This window comes from Rattus rattus, chromosome 1 (assembly GCF_011064425.1).
Source record: "Rattus rattus isolate New Zealand chromosome 1, Rrattus_CSIRO_v1, whole genome shotgun sequence".
Classification (NCBI taxonomy): Eukaryota; Metazoa; Chordata; class Mammalia; order Rodentia; family Muridae; genus Rattus; species Rattus rattus.
This window is the reverse complement of record NC_046154.1, coordinates 16,287,629-16,304,812: the sequence shown is the minus strand read 5'-3', so window position 1 is coordinate 16,304,812 and position 17,184 is coordinate 16,287,629. Positions and strand designations below refer to the sequence as shown.

General features: G+C 55.1%; 1 protein-coding gene across 1 annotated transcript; it reads right to left on the bottom strand.

Annotated features, from left to right (window-relative positions):
• Window positions 1–760: 760 nt before the first annotated feature.
• Window positions 761–16,982, bottom strand: Efhd2 (EF-hand domain family member D2). Its single transcript, XM_032895094.1, has 4 exons — window positions 16,588–16,982; window positions 4,571–4,718; window positions 3,189–3,323; window positions 761–2,240 (listed from the first exon to the last, which is right to left on the bottom strand). The coding sequence occupies exons 1-4, from the start codon at window positions 16,890–16,892 to the stop codon at window positions 2,109–2,111; spliced, it is 720 nt and encodes a 239-aa protein (XP_032750985.1). The 5' UTR covers window positions 16,893–16,982; the 3' UTR covers window positions 761–2,108.
• Window positions 16,983–17,184: the final 202 nt, after the last annotated feature.

Sequence of the window (17,184 nt, the reverse complement as noted above, 5' to 3'; positions counted from 1 at the left end):
GAGGCATCAAGGATGGTGGGTATCTGCGTGTGCGTTGGGGAGGTGGTGGGGGGCACTCACTGGTTCAGAACCTCTGTACCCATAGCACCCATCTTGTTACAGTTTCTTTAGACAGGCAGGGTCTTGGGGCTTAGTCCAAGCCAACCAGGTTTGAACTCTCCTTCCTCTCACCTCAGCCCCCAGGAAGGCCAGGATGTCAGGTGTGTGTCACATCTGCCCTGTCCATTCTTCTGACAGTCTCTGTGAAATCTGAAGGCAGGGGGCCTTATGATAAAGGCTCGCGCCTTGGGTTAAATCCTGTTGCCTCAATCAGTCTGTGTGCCCGCAGACCTTCAGGCCTCCCTATTCTTAACCATTAAAAGGGATTAAAAACCAGTGCTCCTGGCCTAGAGAGATGGCTCAGTGGTTAAGAGCACTGACTGCTCTTCCAGAGGTCCTGAGTTCAAATCCCAGTAACCACATGGTGACTCACAGCCATCTGTAATGGGATCTGGTGCCCTCTTCTGGTGTGTCTGAAGACAGTTACAATATATATATTCTTAGAAAAAAACAACCCAGTGCTCCTTCGGTGAGCTCCTTTAAGGATGAAGTGGGTTTAATATGGGTGCTTAGATCACTGTTTTACAGATGCTAAGGGACAGATCTCTCCAGCAAGAGTGCCCTCCTCCCTGGGCACTTGCTGTGGCCGCCCAGATCCAGAATAAATCCTGTCCGCCTTTGTCTCCGGTTAGTCATCAAAAACCACGCACACATAAGAATATAGAATTTTATCTCCTTTTAGTTAAAAAAAATAATCGTACCACCGAATGAAGCTTTTTTCATTTTTTGGGGGAGTGGGGTCGGGGGAGAGGTGTTGAGAGGGGGAACCAAAAATAAAATGCAAACAGCCAAAAGTAAAGGGAATTTATATTCCTCTGTATAAACATATCCGCTAAGGCAAACAAGCCAGGGCCACGGCTGCTGAGCTGGGCTGGGCTTGGCCCCTCCGATTCTCACAGGTTCTAAGACCGAAAAAATAAAACCTTTGCAAGTCCTGCAGGGGTCCTGGGGGCTCTCGAGGCATTGTAGTAAAACAAAGAGTCATCAAGTTTCACAAGCAGTGACACGAGGAACATTGCATAACGGTGGCCCCGGTGGCCGTTCACTTAGACTGAGGTGACGTCACAGTTCCACAACACAGCAACGGACACACACATACACACACGTAAAGCAAGCACATGAGCTATGGAGGAGCGGCACGGGTTTCACTATGGCCTGTCTGGTGACAGGGGGGTCCCCATGCGATCTGGTGCTGACAGGCTGGTGCCATCGCTGGTGACAATCTCAAGGAAGGGTAGTGTGAAAGGGGTGCCAGCCCCGTGTCCTATTGCCAGTGCACATAAACACATCAGGCACTCCGTGGGGAGTCAAGGCAGAGTGCTGAAGTCTACCCTGAAAAGGCCAATCCCTTAGGAACCCCACCCTCCTCTCCACAGCCCCTTGGGACCCACCCCACAGAACCCTATCACTCACATCCCCCGTGGCATGCCTGACAGAGTGTAGCCTGTGAGGTAGATTCGCTCAGTGGCCTTCACCCTGCCTGGCTGGGCCCCATTTATATTAGCTTAGAGTGGTAGGGCCTGGATCTCCTCACTACTATAAGAGTCCCTGGATCTCCTCACCAATATAGGAGTCCCTCCACCTTCAGCGGAGATGGGGCCGATCTGAAAGGAAGAGTCCTGGGGAGGGTCTCACTTTCTGCTGGACCATGGCAGGGCGGCCTATAGTTAAGGGTAGGTGATGAGTGGAGAAAGTAGCTGGTACCAAAGGCAGGGGCGTGAATGGGCTGGAGTTGGGCTAGAGCAGGCAGCAGAGTGGCCAGAGAACAAGAGACGTAGGGATGGCCAAAGAGGATGCTGGTGGCTGGTGTCACAGCCGCATGAACAGCGGAAGGGAGCAGGGCCTGGACCAACCACTGAGGAGACTCCCGGTCACATACAGTTTGCGTTTTCATAGTGGTCCAGGCACAGAGACCAGGACCTGGGAGCTAGTCTCCCACAGGTCTCCTGGACCGACCCGTACCCCCAGACTGCACACGGGGCCGGGCCAGGTCTTGGCCTTGGCTCTGGCTACTTGAATGTGGACTGCAGCTCCTTAAAGGCCGCTTTCCGCTGCTTCACCTCCTCAGCCTGCTTCTTCCTTTCCTCCTGCTCGGCTTTGATCTCTTCCTCAAAGCGGCTGGACACGTTGATGGCCTGCACCTGAGGGGGAGGGGGGACAGGTCAGGGGTGTGGTCTCCACATCAGATCAGCCCAGGGAGCTGCTTTTCCAGGGGACCTTTCTGGCCCCGGCCCTTGTGAGCCACAGTCACCTCTCAGCCTTAGTTTGTCCACATAGAATCTTGCACACAGAAACTGACCACAGGGCTCTCTGGCAGAGGCGGGGACATAGAGCCCAGCTGGTAAAGTGCTTGCCTAGCATGGGTGACGTCCTGGGTTTTGTGCTGTGCTGCAGAAAACCGGTCATGGTACTAAACATTTATGATCCTAGCTCTGGGGAGACAGAGGCGGAAGGATCAGAAGTTCAAGGCCAGCCTGGGTTATATGAGACCATTTCTCTCTGAGAGAGTAAGAAAGAGGAGGCAGACAGACAGATGGACACACTCACAGAAAGGAGAGAGAGAAGGAGAGGGAAAGGAAGAGGGAGAGGGAGAGAGAGAGGGAGAAGGAGAGAGAGAGAGGGAGAGGGAGAGGAAGAGCGAGAGAATATTCACTGGCAGAAGCAGTGGGGGTTTACAGACAGCTGTGATGCCCTTGACATCCTGTCCTAGGTCAGACATACTGGTCCACTGATGAACCCTGACATCTCTATCAAAGGTTTGAAGAGAGAGAAGGGAAGGGGATCAGCCTTTCATGGAAATAAGAAATAAGAAAAGGTGGGGTTCTGGATGGGTTCAGGAGCCGCTGAACCAAATATGTCCCCTCCCCTCATCTATATATGCACTGAAGGGGGGAGGCTGTACATGCAGCCCTGTGGCTTCCTCCAGGCTAGGTCTGGCAAGGGTGGGGCATCCAGGGAGCCTCATGGCCCTCACGAAAGGTCAGCCCCACCTCTCCTCTGCAGCCTCGAGGGACAGGGAGGCACCGCGCCAGTCCTCCGTGTTAGCCCTGTCATCGCACAGCTGGACCGTGCAGTCCCTGGCTCCTCACCTTGGCCTCGAAGAAGTTCTTGGCACCCTTGACGCCCTCTGTGGAGACATCAATCTCGGAGAGGCGGGCCAGGACGTGCAAGCCACTGTCTTCCTGCAACTCCCCTGCTGCCGCCTTGCGGAAGATCAGAAGGAACTGTGGACGAGGGCACAGGGGTCAGTGAGGGATAATGGGGACAAAGTCCCCGGCCGCACCCAAGCCCCAGCTCAGATCCCTCTGCAGAAAGGCTGCGTGCTCACCTGCAGGACCGGAAGTCAAGATAGGCGGGGCTCTGGCCCCCACCTTCCTGGTCTGTCCTGCTAGGACCCTGGGTTAAAGAGTTCCCACCTGGGGCTGGGGATTTAGCTCAGTGGTAGAGCGCTTACCTAGGAAGCGCAAAGGCCCTGGGTTCGGTCCCCAGCTCCAAAAAAAGAACCAAAAAAAAAAAAAAAAAAGAGTTCCCACCAGTGGCTTCAGGGCGGCTCTACTTGTCACCCGCTGTCCTCCACACAAATCTGCACTGTGTTCACAAAGCCCCAGAGGGACCACACTCCCATCCCGCAGTGGGAAGATGGTTCAGAGACAGCAAACGGCTTCTGCGCTAGAAGGATTCGGATGGATGCTCTCTGACCCCAAGCTATTTTTGGGGTACCATTTCCCCTGGCCTCTGGTTATCCCCACATAACCTAAGAAGCCCTTGACGCCACCTCTCTTCCCTACCTTCTCTGACTCATGCCAGCTCTCTAAGGGCTAGCATTGTCTGGAGCACCTACTTTCTCACAGCCGCAACTCTATGCCTTCTGGGGCCTAGAACCATACAACTTATTTATTTTAGATATGAGTACACTGTCGCTGTCTTCAGACACACCAGAAGAGGGCACCGGATCCCATTACAGAGGGTTGGGAGCCTCCCGTGTGGTTGCTGGGATTCGAACTCAGGACCTCTGGAAGCGCAGTCAGTGCTCTAACCACTGAGCCATCTCTTCAGCACGCGCCGTGGCTATTGTGCTTTGAGCCTTGGTCTCTCCAGCCATTCCCTAAACGGGCTGGTCCATAGCTTCTGCCTCAGAGAATGTGAAGCTACCTAGCACCATGCCTGGTCCCCTCAGCAGAACCGTTACCTTCCTTTCCTCCGAGCCAAGCACCTCATTTCAGAGACTTCCCACTCTAAATCTCCAGACCCTCAGAGCACACAGCCTTTTCCACAACTCAGTGGCGTGCATACATAGGAGTCGTTCAAAATAGCTGATCGTGATGGCCGACATTCGTAATCCCAGCACTAGTTTGGCTGAGGCAGGAGGATACCTGCTAAGAATGCCTTGCAAGCCTCAGTTATTCACAGCTGGCTGGCCACCCAGTGCTCAGGTGTGGCTGGCCGGGAGTGGCCTGGGGGATGGACTCACCTCCCGGAAGCTGAGTTTGCTGTCAAAATCCTCATCCACCTCTTGGATCATACTCTTCAGGCCCAGGTGCGTCTGGGGGGCCCCCAGCTTCTCCATCATGAGTTTCAGCTCCATCAGGTCGATGAAGCCATCCTTGCCCGCATCATACCTGTGGGCGCAGAGAGAGACTTAAGGCTATCATGACGGACCTGGTGTTGGGAGGATGCAGAGAGGCCGAGAGCCGGGGGTACAGGAAGTGGTCAGTGTCTTCCCATCAGGGCTGGAAGGGCCCTTACCACGTGGTCTGGCAGCATCCTGTATTTTAAACAGTGCTAATTCTCACACAAACCCAAGGCGTGGAGGGGGAAACCACAGCCTCCTGTACTGTGTGTGGTGTGAACAAGCAGATGTTCTCACGTCACGCCTGTGGGTCCTGCTCTCTCTGGTCTAGGCACCTCGATGGGCAGTGTGTGTGTGTGTGTGTGTGTGTGTGTGTGTGTACACATGCGTGAATACGAAATCATTCCCAGTGGCCAGAGAATGCATGGATGTCGGAGATGGTCTCAATGTTTAATTTTTTTTAGACAGTTTCACCTGGCAGCCCCAGCTGTCCTACAAGTCACTATGTAGCCCAGGTTGGCCCTGTGCTCACAGCAATCCTCCTTCCTGTCTGTACAGTTGGGACGGTTCATGTGCACATCACATTCCTCTATTTCTTTCTGTGGTGCGTGTTCCACTCTAACAGAGCCACGCCCCTTCACGGGAGGGAGCCAGCACCCTTCACTCGGGGATCTTCCCGCCCCAGCTTATGCCAAGGTTCTCTGGGAGAGAGAATAAAAAGCACCTACTAGGTGCTCAGACTGTGGCATGAGTGACTTGGGAATGACTTCCGAGCCAAGGGTCTCAGCAGCCTCTTTGGAGCACTGTGTCTGGGAGGGAGGCAGGGCCGCAGTCACAGCAGGGCGGTGGATCTGGGTGTGTTCAGGGAACAGGCTGTTCTGGGAGCCCGCAGGGAGCGGGGTGGGTGTGCTGGCACAGAACCAGTTGATAATCAGGCCTCTGTTTCCGCCCTTCCCTTCTTCCCTCTGCCACCAACAGCCTGGCAGGGTCAGGGATGGGTGAGGACAGGGTCTGGATGTCCCTTCTCTATGTCCTCACACTCCTTGTGCTGTGAGTGGCCAGAGGTAGCTAGCTTCCAATCCACTTTCTAGCCAGTAAAGGTGCTGTCTGCACCGCCAAGTCTGCTGGTCAGGGTGACACACAGCTGCTCTGGTTGTCTCCTGGGACGTGAGCCTGGGGGAAGTGTCCTCAGGGTGACAGCAGGCTTTTCTGCCTGAGGACAAGTACGGGCTCAATTACAGATACTGGGTGCCCTTCCTGCTTCTCCTTGGCTTTCCCCTGTGCCCCTCTCCAATTACACACAGCCGCACCTGACTGTAGACATCTAAACAGCCCCCGGGTTGGACGGCAGCTTTATTACTCCTTAACGCTCTTAATAACCAGAGGCTCAGAGAGGCTAACTGACCTACCCAAGGTCACACAGCAGTAAGGAAAAGAGCTGGGCCACTATCCCAGGTCTGTCAGGCTGATGAACTTTTTTTTTTTTTTTTTTTTTTTTTGGAGCTGAGGACTGAACCCAGGGCCTTGTGCTTGCTAGGCAAGTGCTCTACCACTGAACTAAATCCCCAACCCGGCTGATGAACTTATAAATCAACGCATCTGTGCCCTGTCCCCTTCTGTGTCCCGTGGCCACCTGCAGATCGGTGTCTGCCAGCAGCGCCAAGGCGAGCATTTGTGTGAGGGGTATAAATAGTTGATGTATGGGTGAATCAGGCCTTGGAAGGAAGGAAGCACAGACCATGTGTTCCCTAACAGAGTAAGAGCGCTGGGTGGGGACAGGCAGGCTAGTGGCCCCGAGGACAGAGGGACTGCTGGATAGGGCAAGTATGAGAGGATGTGGTGAATGCCAGTCCGGCAGGCAAGGGCTGTGAAGGCCCAGCCACCATCTGCAGCAGGAACCACCCCCACCCCTGAGGTGACTGGGCACTCTCCTGTCGCAGCACTGTGTCTGCTGGAGGTGGAAGGCTGGGCTCCCACTGCATTTCTTTGTCAACAGGGGTACCTGATGAGGGGCTTGTCTTTCCCAAGGCAAGACACAAAGGACACCTCTTCTGTGTCCCTTGGGACCACAGAGTCCCTTACATTCTGAACGTGGACCGCGTCACAGTTCTCACGTCAGACTGCCTGGGCTCCCCCTCAGTACAACGAAGAACGTGTGACCTTTAAGGGGCATCTGGTGACATCTTGGCACAATTTTTGCTTGTCTTAAGTGGGTGTCAGAGGTGCTACTGAACAGACATCAAAAAATCTGCCTACGGCATCCGTACAGCCCCCTGCAAGGAGAATGCTCTGGTCTGAGTCTCTTTTTTGAGGTTATGCTAAAATATCCTGACAAAAAGCAGGTTGGAGAGAACGGGCCATGATGGCTGGGGTAGTTCTGGCAGCAGCTTGAAGCAACCGGCCACATCATAGCCACCAACCGCAGAGCGAATGAACCGAAAGAGTCCTTGCTGTGCTTTCTGTCTCCCGGATCGCTTTCCCGACTTGTCCTAGTTAGCTCTAATTGTCAACCCGATACAGTCTAGAGTCATCTGAGAAGGGAATCTCAATTGAGGGTTTGCCCAGATCAGATTGGCCTGCAGGTCTACCTGTGGGGGATTACCTTGATGGCTAACTGATTTAGGAGGGCCCAGCCCACTGTGGGTGGCGCCATTCCCTGGGCTGGATGGGGAAGTTAGCTGATCGTGAGTCGGAAACAGCAAGCAGGATTCCTCCTTGGTTTCTGCTTCAAGTTCCTATGAGTTCCTGTCTTGACTCCTCCCAGCGATGTCCTATGACATCGAAGTCTAAGCCAGATAAACCCCTTTCTCCCCAGATTGCTTTTGGTTCAAGTGCTTTACCCCAGGGAATGATACTGCCCACTCTTAGGCAGGGCCTCCCCACATCAATTAGCATAATCCAGCCCCCTAAAGACACGCCCACAGGCCAACCTGGTCCAGACAATCCCTCACTGAGCTTCCCTTTCCAGGGATTCTAAATCGTGTCAAGTTGACAGTGCAACTAAACGTCACTGGTACTAAACGTCGTCACTGGAGCATGGTTGAGAAACGCAGATGTCATGGTGCCTCTTGGTCATTGGGAGACCTGCTTGGGCTCATAGATGCCAAGCCCACAGCACGGCCCACACAGTAAGTAAGCTTCCTGGCAGCCATCACCACTCTGGTGAGATTTGGTTATGTTGCCAAGTAACTTCTGTGTGCCAGGCACTTTACATGCTCGGCAATCATAGCAGGTCAGAACTGGAGGACCACTGAAAAGGGCTCTAGCCTGGGACCCCAGCTCGGGAGCCACATGTCCCTTGTTTTTCTGTGTCCCCAGCTGGGTCTATGCTTCTTTTAAAGCCAGAATAAATTATCTCAGACTAAAGGAAGCACACGCCATGCCCAAACTTGGAGATCACGTTGGGTTGTGGATTCCCTGGTTTCTGGCAGCTTCAGGCTGGGCCAGGCCACGCCTCAAGCCGCAGTCTATATCAATCAAAGGTCATTCAATTACCAGGGCAGGGCCCCAACCCAGGCCAACTCCAGTCTCCAGGGGACGATGCAGGGGCTGGCTACAGTTCCGAAAAACATCGATCGCCAAGCCAGGTGACACAGAGCCAAAAGCAGGGTGGGAGATGGCCCTGGGGGAGGCCCTAAAGGTGTACATGGGTGACTAGTTCACAGGACTGACCTGAGAGAAAAGTCGACTACATACTCACCCTGTATTCAAAACCCAACCCTGCCTCTGTTGGTTGGGTGGCCCTGCTGGTCACCTGACCCCAAGAACCCCACTTTCACCATGTCTACCACGCAGATTAAAGAGCCCACTCTGAAAGTGAGGCAAGGATTGCGAGATGATTCAAGTTGGCTCTCAGCACAGGGCCAGACACACAGTAGGTGCTTAATACCTTAAAACCGGCCATTGCCATCAAGATCATGCACCAGATGCTACACTGAGCATTTCACATCCTTACTATGAAAACGGCAGTGACGTTGGGTTAATAAAAACCACCCTGGAGGCCCAGAGCACTGCTGCTCAATCATGAGGACCAGGTTTGGGTTAGGACCAGGTTTGGGTTTCAGCACCCGGGCCAGCCAGCTCACAAGCACCTGTAACGCCAGCGCCACGGCGTCTGTCGCCCTCTTCTGGCCATCCCCAGTACTGCATCACATAATGCACGTACACAGTCAGGTGCGCACATGGACACAGAACACTAAATTATAAGAGAAAAACAGGACAAAAGTCCCCGCTATGCTGGAGCTGGGTGTGATGACCCTTGTCAATAATCTCAGCACCTGGAAGATTAAGGCAGGAGGATTGCAGTGAGTTTGAGGTCAGCTAGGTTTGCATAAGAGTTTTCGAGTCGGGTTGGGGATTTAGCTCAGTGGTAGAGCGCTTGCCTAGCAAACGCAAGGCCCTGGGTTCGGTCCCCAGCTCCGAAAAAAAGAAAAAGAAAAAGAAAAAGAAAAGAGTTTTCGAGTCTAGGTAAGGCGGTCTTACAAACAAACCCATGCTGGCTTCTCCAAGGGGTCTAGGCCTAGCTCCCTACAGAATTGGGAGGAGTGGAGTGACCTGAGGGGTAGGAAGTCAGACTGGATAGATGGCCAAGGGGCTTCTCAGCATTCTCTTCCCCTTCTAGGCTTGACTTAATATCCAGCACCTTAGGGGGTCTGGCTAAACTGTAGGGGACTGGAGCCTTAAGCAGGTAGCCCCTGGTCGCCCTGCTTTCCTCCCTGTAAGGGGGTAACAGTGGGGACTGTCCCCACACCTCCAAGCAAGTGAACAGCTGTGGGAAATGATGGTGTTCTCGTGAGAGAGGCGAGGCTGGGGAGACCCTCTCATCCTGCTGCCTTTCTTTCTGAGCTGGAAATGAGGCTCCAGGAGGCTCCGAGGATCCGGGAAGGAAAGGTTGGCCCTCGGGGTTCATCCACCTAGCCTGGCCCACCAGCTTATGGAGGAAAATTGGGGCCCAGGGCAGGGGAATGATAATTCCACACAGCAGGTGGGATATTACTAGCTGGACTCCCCCCTTTGGCTCCCTCTTCCCATGGGCCTCTGGGGCTGGGCCTGATGCTCCCCTCCGGGACTCTTGGGTCTGGTTCAGGAAAGCCAGTGTCACCAAGCTCTGATAACAAAACTCAGGCTTTGGAGCTCAGCACCTTTTCTCAGCATCCGAGGGACAGGACGACAACGACGTTGTGGCTGCCTGGCACCCAGCCCACATTCCAGCCTCCCTCCCCGTGCATAGTTCACGCCAGGGGAGGGCTCAGCAGCTGCTGTCCTGGATGTGACAAAAAAGATCCCTCCCATCCACCCTCCCTCCAGCTGCCACCCAGGCTGACCCTGTCTTTAGGTCTGAATGTGATCTTAGTCAGCCGCGCTCCCCCATCTCTGTCTGTCCTCTCCCTCCGTCCTGATAACCCCGAGTCACAAGGGTGGCATTCTCCCTCCAGACATCCCTTTCGAGGAGGCTGAAGCAGAAAGAAAGTGCACTGGCCAAGGTCAGCATGGGTGCAGGTGGGGTCCAACTGTGATAAAACAAAACAAAACAAAACCACACCATATCCGGCTGCCTCCAGACACTGGGTTGGAGAGTCCCAGGGCTAGAAAGGGTAGTGAGTGGAGGTCACTTCAGCCAGCCCGGCCGCCGGCCGTAAGGGCCAACTCCCAATGTGGTTTTCCCTGCTTGGTGCCTTGAATTCCTCTGAGGACAGAGGGCTCACTGTTCCCTCAGGTAGGCAGCCCTCGCTCCCCCAGCCCCAGCCCTGCTGTGCTGGCTGAAGCGAAGCCATTATCACAGCTGTTGCCCCAGCAAAGGGGTACAGGGAACTAACCACATTCTGTCCCTTCTGGCACCCAGCCCAGGCCTGTGTTGCTGCTTCCAAATGGCCACAGGAGGATCGACTGCTGAAGGGACGCTGGTCTCAGCGGTCCCCAGGCTCCGGCCCCCAGTCTCCGTGCTCTCTTATTACCATGAATATCAGGGGTTTAGGGACCAAGTAGTGTGCAGTGCTCACAGGCCCCCTCCCCTGTTTTCCAGAAGGTCCAGTGAGAGCCTCCAAGCTGAGAGCTACTTGCCAGAGAGCTGCCAAGACTCAGGGTTGTCTTAACCTCAAGTTTGACACCACCCACGGGCTGAGCCAAGGTGGCGATGTGGGAGCGTCTTGCCGTCGCTCTATTCTCCGCCCACCTTTAATAATCACTTATGATACCGAGTATGAATATAACCCAGTGTTGTTACCCACTCTTGACTCCATTCACAGTACTCCTGAAGAGATCACACAGACAAAGTCACCTGCCTGCCGTCACCAGGAAGGGAAATGGAAGTAGACAGACTGGCCTTGTACTTTCTCTTTCTTGGTTTCTTTCTGTGATGCTGGGGATTAACCCCAGGGTCCCATGCATGCTGAGGTCTTGCAGAGTGGCCCAGGCTGGTCTCGAACCTACTTTGCAGCACAGGCTGGCCTTGAGTTTTTCTATCCCCCCGCCTCAGCCGCCTGAGCAGCTGGGATGACAGGCCAGCGCCACCAGAATTGGGAAGCACTTGGGGAGATGCATTTTCTGACAGCTCCACATTACGAGTGAGACATGAAGGCCTGTGGACCACGTGAGGGAGAAATCAGGGTAGGGAGATAGACCCCCGATGAAGAGACTGCCTCTGCCTCTCACTAGCTCTGGACCCAATCTTCTGAGCTCAGTCTCCCTACCTGTGAAGTGGCCGGTAGTATCAGGAAGGGAGCCGGCAGGACTGGAGAGATGGCTCAGTGGTTAAGAGCACTTGCTGTTCTCGCAGAGGACCTGGGTTCAATTCCCAGCACCCATATGGAAACTTCCACTGTGTGTAACTCCAGTTTGGGGAATGCAATATCCTCCAAAGGCAAAACACCCATATAATAATAATAATAATAATAATAATAATAATAATAATAATAACAACAACAACAACAATAACAATAAGTAGTAGTAGTAGTAGTAGTAGTAGTAGTAGTAGTAGTAGTAGTAGTAGTAGTAAGAAGAAGAAGAAGAAGAGAGTCAAGATCCTGCTACCCAGTGGGTCAACAGAGGCCTCATTCATCCGTCAAATGGCTGAGTCCTAAAAAGGACTTCCTGCTCAGCACAGCCAGGCTGGGCCCAGCTAGCCACACCTGCCTGGCCCTGCAGCCTGCTCTGTTTTTGCAAAGCTGGACTTCCGCTTTGCAAGAAGGTTGTTGAGCAGCCAGAAGGAACTCAGCGACTGCAGGGTGTGGGGACCGTTCCTTGTAAGAGGCTGTGACGTGACTAACTCCTCAGAGGAGCCGTCCTTGCAGAAGGGGGCCTCCAACCTGCCTCTGGAAGTCCTGATGACCCTTGGGCCAGGCCTGGACCTCAACCAGAAGGCTGGGAAGGAGGGAGGTGGGGCAATGGGAGGTGTAACCATCGCTCCCCCCACCAACCAGAAAGTCCCCAGGAGGGGGAGGAGAGGTGACTCAGACGCAGAGGGGAAGTGGGTGGAAAAGAGAAGAGGTCCTTGTTGGGAATCCTTCCTCCCTGGGGTAGGAGGCACCTCAACCCCCACCAAGCCTGCTAGCCTCCTAGAGCTAATCGTACAAGTAGCACTCACCACCTTGGCCAAGTGACTCACCTCTTTGAGTCTTGAGGACTAAACTTGACCTCTAAGTAATTGAGGTGAGTTCCCCTGGGACTCTCTAGTAAGGACAGGGCTGGGGACACCTTTAATTCGACACCACCCCCAGGCTGCTGTGGGGACGCGTGGCTGCAGTCTTTCCTAACGGTAGACACACAGAAGCCTTCCATTACTGGCCCTGTGGACCCACCATAGAATTCCCAAGGACAGTGCCTGCAGCTGGATTTTCGTATGCAAAACTTGAGAAAGATAGCTGCTGGGTGGCAGGTGGCACCTTTGTCTTCTAAGACCATCCATGATCCCAGACCCCAGGCCAAACCTGTGACAGTTCTGTTTCCCCACGTCAGGTAGGGTCCTAAGGCCCCAGGAGACACAGAGGCTCAGAAGCCCAGTACCCTGCTCAGACACCCAGCTGGGTGGCAAGGGCCCGTGTGTCCCAGTTTTGTGTCGCTCCAAGGGCTGCCGTTAGCTCTCCCCTTTTCTTCTACCACCTGCCTGCCACGTAATTAAGTGATAATGAATTCATCTCTCTATTTCTGTTATTTATCAAAGCAATATGTAGCCGTCAATCAGAGCGTCTGCTGGGCAAGAGGAAAAGTGGCAACGGGTTGTATCCCTGTCATCCCTGCCCAATGCAAAGGGCTGCTGCCAGCCTCACAGCCTGGCGGCTCTGTGGGGGGGAAGCGGAGGCAGCCAGAGGCTCATTCTGAGCTACCTCAGGATCGGTGCTGATGGCTGCCGCCAGGGCCAGGGCATATGGTGAACTTGGGACAGTGGTGACAGTAAGTTAGTAAGTACTGATTCAGTGCCAAGTCCTAGGTTACGCATCTGACAGCACCATCAGGTGAGGAAAGAGACCCAGAGAGGGTTAAGGAATGTGCTCTAGGTCCACATGCTGCTAAATCCACAGCCTTGTAGGGCTGCAGACTGTCAAGCAGGAAGGGAAGAGAGAGGAGGCCCGGTGGCCCCAGGAGCTTGTGATAGGAAGCCAGAAAGAAAGGGGACCTTGCCTGCCTGCTGCAAGGGGTCATGGGATGAAGCGGGTGGGGAGGAGGCTGGCCAGACGGGACAAGGAACTAGGGCACCTTCCTCAGATTCCACAGCTCGTTCACAATTATGTGGGTGCCTGCCTTCCAGGCAAGCGTCAGCTTACAGAACCTTCCAGAGTTCTCCCTGGGCTGTTATCGGCTCAGAGGGTAGCCATCCCTGAAATTTTGTGGACCTGTCCCATGCCTTTTTGTCTTGGAAACTTCTAGAAACAACTCTGGATGAGTGGGTAGAGAGAGGGGAGGAGGTTGAGTGTGTGTGTGTGAGAGAGAGAAGGGATAGAGTCTGAGGCCACGAGGGGTAGGGCGAGAGGGTAGGGTACAGGCTCTAAGATGCAGGGCCTCTATGCCTGACCGAAGGGGGAACTCAATACATGTCATCTCTAGGCCCCACCTCCAGAAAAACCCATGATTCCGAGCTGGTCACTTCTCTCTTCTGGGCCTCAGTTTTCCTGTCTGTAAAATGGGGAGAGGGGCTGGAGTCAGCTGGCAGTGCTGTTTCCTCCGGCACTCCCTCAACCACTGTTCTCAGGCGGTATCTGCTCGTCCACACTGAATGCATGGACCAGAAGACTGCACCGTAGTTCTGAAGAACATCAGTGCTCCAGAGCCCTAGAACATAAGTGTCTTTGAGATTCATCACACACAGCCCGTTCCTTTTACACAGGGGTAGACTGAGGTCCAGGGATGACAAGGAAGATGACGCAGGAAGCCTGGCCTCCTAGCCGCCAAGGAAAAGCTAGCTCCACTTTCGAGGGCACCAGTTCCACTCCTTCCTGCCCTCTGCTCTCAACAGAGCCCTGGCTCAGATCCTGGGACCTGCTGGGCCCCAGGAGGCAACTGCCGCTTGCACAGTGGAAACAGATCGTGTATTTTGTGCTCTGAGAAGCTAGCTGTGGCTGTTCCCAGCCGAGCCCCGGCTGGGCTGGGCTCATGGGGCACAGTGAAGCCTTGTTTCCCTGAATACAACATCAGCAGCTCTGTGCCCCAGCAAGGGACCCTGGCGAGTGGCGCTTCCTTCTCCTGAGGTCCAGCTTTCTGGCCCCTTCCTGCCCCTCCCAACACCCCAGCATGCAGCACTAGTGCCAAGAGGTAGCTCTGAGGAGGCCAGGACTCTCTCATCTCCACAAAAGCACCTCTCAATTAAACTGCTCCCCCCAAAACAGCCTGTGTGAAACTGAGTACAAACACAGCTTCCAGACCATTGTCCCCACAAATCCAAGTGGTCTCTCCCGAGTTTGCTCTTTGGGGGTGTCACACGGAGAGGGGGAGGGAGACGGGGGAGAGAGAGAGAGAGAGAGAGAGAGAGAGAGAGAGAGAGAGAGAGAGAGAGAGAGAGGGAGGTGTCAGGATGTGATTTGAGACACTGACACAGGCATCTGTGAGAGACAGTTCTGAAGGGAAGGCTGGGGCTTTGGAAGCTACCCTGTCTGAGTTCGAATCCTACTCCTGTCATTTTGTAGCTGTAAAGTCCTGGGTCACAGGGCTGCTGGGAGGCATGTGTGGGCTGCACTGCCTCAGTCCTATCTCAACAGAGATCTATGACACACGAATATCCTCTGGGACACTCCCACAGGCTGGCTCTACCTGTAAGTCACAGTTGTCCTAAGATTCAAAAGCAAGGAATGCGGATTCCTGCTCTCCTGGCCTGGTCAGTCGGCGCAGACTGAAGCCAGTGGGTATCCCCTCACCCTGGAACCTCCATGGAGAAGTTTGGGAGTGTATTCCAGCAGCACGAGGGACTTTCTAGTCACCCACGGACTGGGTGGGAAGTGGGAAGTGGGACGCAGGAAAGCCCTCTCTGGACCCCGGATGGAGGAAACGCCCCCTTCACGGGCTTCCCGATTGGTGTCTGGGTATTGTCAGCTGGGTGTGGCTGGGGCTCTCAATCCTTTACCTGCCTACAGTTTTCTGCTTTGGGACTCCCTGCGTACCCCACCCAAAACTCAGCTTCAGTGGTTTGGACCCCTCTGCGCCCTACTCGGGCCTGGTACCTGGAGGACTGTTTCCTTTCCAGGAACCATAGGTGGCTTGATCAAAGTAGGGACGACGGTCCTATGGAGGGCACCTTCTCTACCCCCATGGGTACTCTTTCCACCCCCCTCCATATTGCTTTATTTTGTGGGGGTGGAATGGCTGGGCCCGCAGGTCTAGGGGACACCCTAATCTGGTAAGGGTACAGCTTGGGATCACAGGAACTGGAGTGTGGCGGTTGGAGACCCCAGGCAGGGCACATAGCAAGGGGTCCCCTTTCTGCCCAGAGAGTACGGGAGCAGGGCGCCGGGCGCCGGGCACCGGGTACCGGGCACCGGGGATTGTATGGGAGGGGGAAGACTATTGCTGGGAAGAGGGCTGCTTTCTGATAAAGGGCAAGGGAGACACCACTGCACCGCCCGCCGCTGAGTGAAGGGGTTCCGGGTGGAGAGCTCAGGGAGGTGGACTCACAGTGTGTGGAGAAGGACTAAGCCCCAGGGGACTCTGTCCTGATAATAGGGGAAATACATATTTGAAGACCGGGGGGACAGGGACAGAGGAGCTCTCTCCTACTGTGCGGTCACACAGTGTTAAGGAAAAGGACATGGCCAACAGGGTGGGCGGGAGTGGAAGGGCTGAAGCGTTTTTTTTCACCCATGGTAAGTAAACAGAATAACTGAGGGGTGTGTGTGTGTGTGTGTGTGTGTGTGTGTGGCACGGGGAGGTAGTCCCAATCTAGAACTAGAGAGACCAGAGCTAAGCAGAAGAAATTAAAGGACCCTAGTAAAAGGCATATGTTTCGCATGGGTGCCGGGAATGTCCCCTTAAGAGGCAATAGGGGTGCCTTATCGAGGTGGGGGGGTAGGGAGTCCAGTAGTTGGGACAGGAAAGGAAGGGAGGAAGCCACTGGCCCTTTCTCGGTGTGTGTGGGTTTAGGGTGGTACGTGCAGTAACATTAACAGTGGGAAGGGGATCGGTTCCCTCGTGGGAACTCGCTGGGGACCTGCGATTATCTAGAAGGGACCTCGGGGTGCTCCCAACCCGTGTGGAGTATCCCGAGGGCAGCATCACCAGGAGGAGGGGGTCACATGCCAGGACCGGGAAAGGGGGTTCCCCAGATCCACTTGCGTGCTTGGGTGGTGGGTCTGGAAGCCTCGTGGCTCTCTGGAAGGGGCAGCAGAGTTCCCCACCCTGGTGGGTCCGGGTCCTGGGGAATCCTAGATGGGATTACTGGAGGTTCCGGCCCGAGGCCGGGTCTAGGGTGGTGGGGAACCGGGCGCGAGGGCACTCACTGCTTGAACATCTTCTCCATGTCTTTGATCTGCTTCCTGGAGAACTCCTTGAACTCGGTGTAGGGGTTGAAGACGCGGCGGCTGGGCGACTGCGGCTCGCCGATGCCCTGGTTGAGGTCCGCGCGCCGCAGCAGCTTGGCGCTCAGCTCGTCGTCCGCGCTGCCCAACGCCTGGGCAGTCTCGTCGGGAGCCTCAGCCGCTGCCGCCGCCGCCCCGTTGAGCCCCGGCTGCTCGGTCGCCTCGCCGCCCTCGCCCTCCATCTGCAGCCTCCGACTCAGCTTGCTGGCCAGCTCGTCCGTGGCCATGGTGGCCCGCGCACCGCTGCCTCGGCCGGGCCCCTGCTCCGCGCCGCGCACCCGGCCGCGCTCTTCCTCTTCCTGACACTCCCCGCCGCCAGGCGCCGCCCTGAAGGTGGGACTTAGGGGACCGCCCGCCCCCGGGCTGGCTCCCGCCGCCTGTGCCGCGTGCCCGGTCCCTCTCAGTCCCCGGGGAGGGGGGGGTCAAGTGCATTCTGCTTCCTAGCTCTTCATCGTCGTCCCCCTCCCGCCCCCCCCAGTGAAAAACCATCAATATCTCTCTGTTGACCTCTGGGGGACC

Coding starts and splice junctions, on each gene's coding strand:
- Efhd2 (XM_032895094.1), bottom strand. CDS start 16,892: ATGGCCACGGACGAGCTGGCCAGCAAGCTGAGTCGGAGGCTGCAGATG. Junction 3,324..4,570: donor GCAAACTCAGCTTCCGGGAG/GTGAGTCCATCC, acceptor CCTCGTCCACAG/TTCCTTCTGATCTTCCGCAA. Junction 2,241..3,188: donor AGAACTTCTTCGAGGCCAAG/GTGAGGAGCCAG, acceptor CCTCCCCCTCAG/GTGCAGGCCATCAACGTGTC.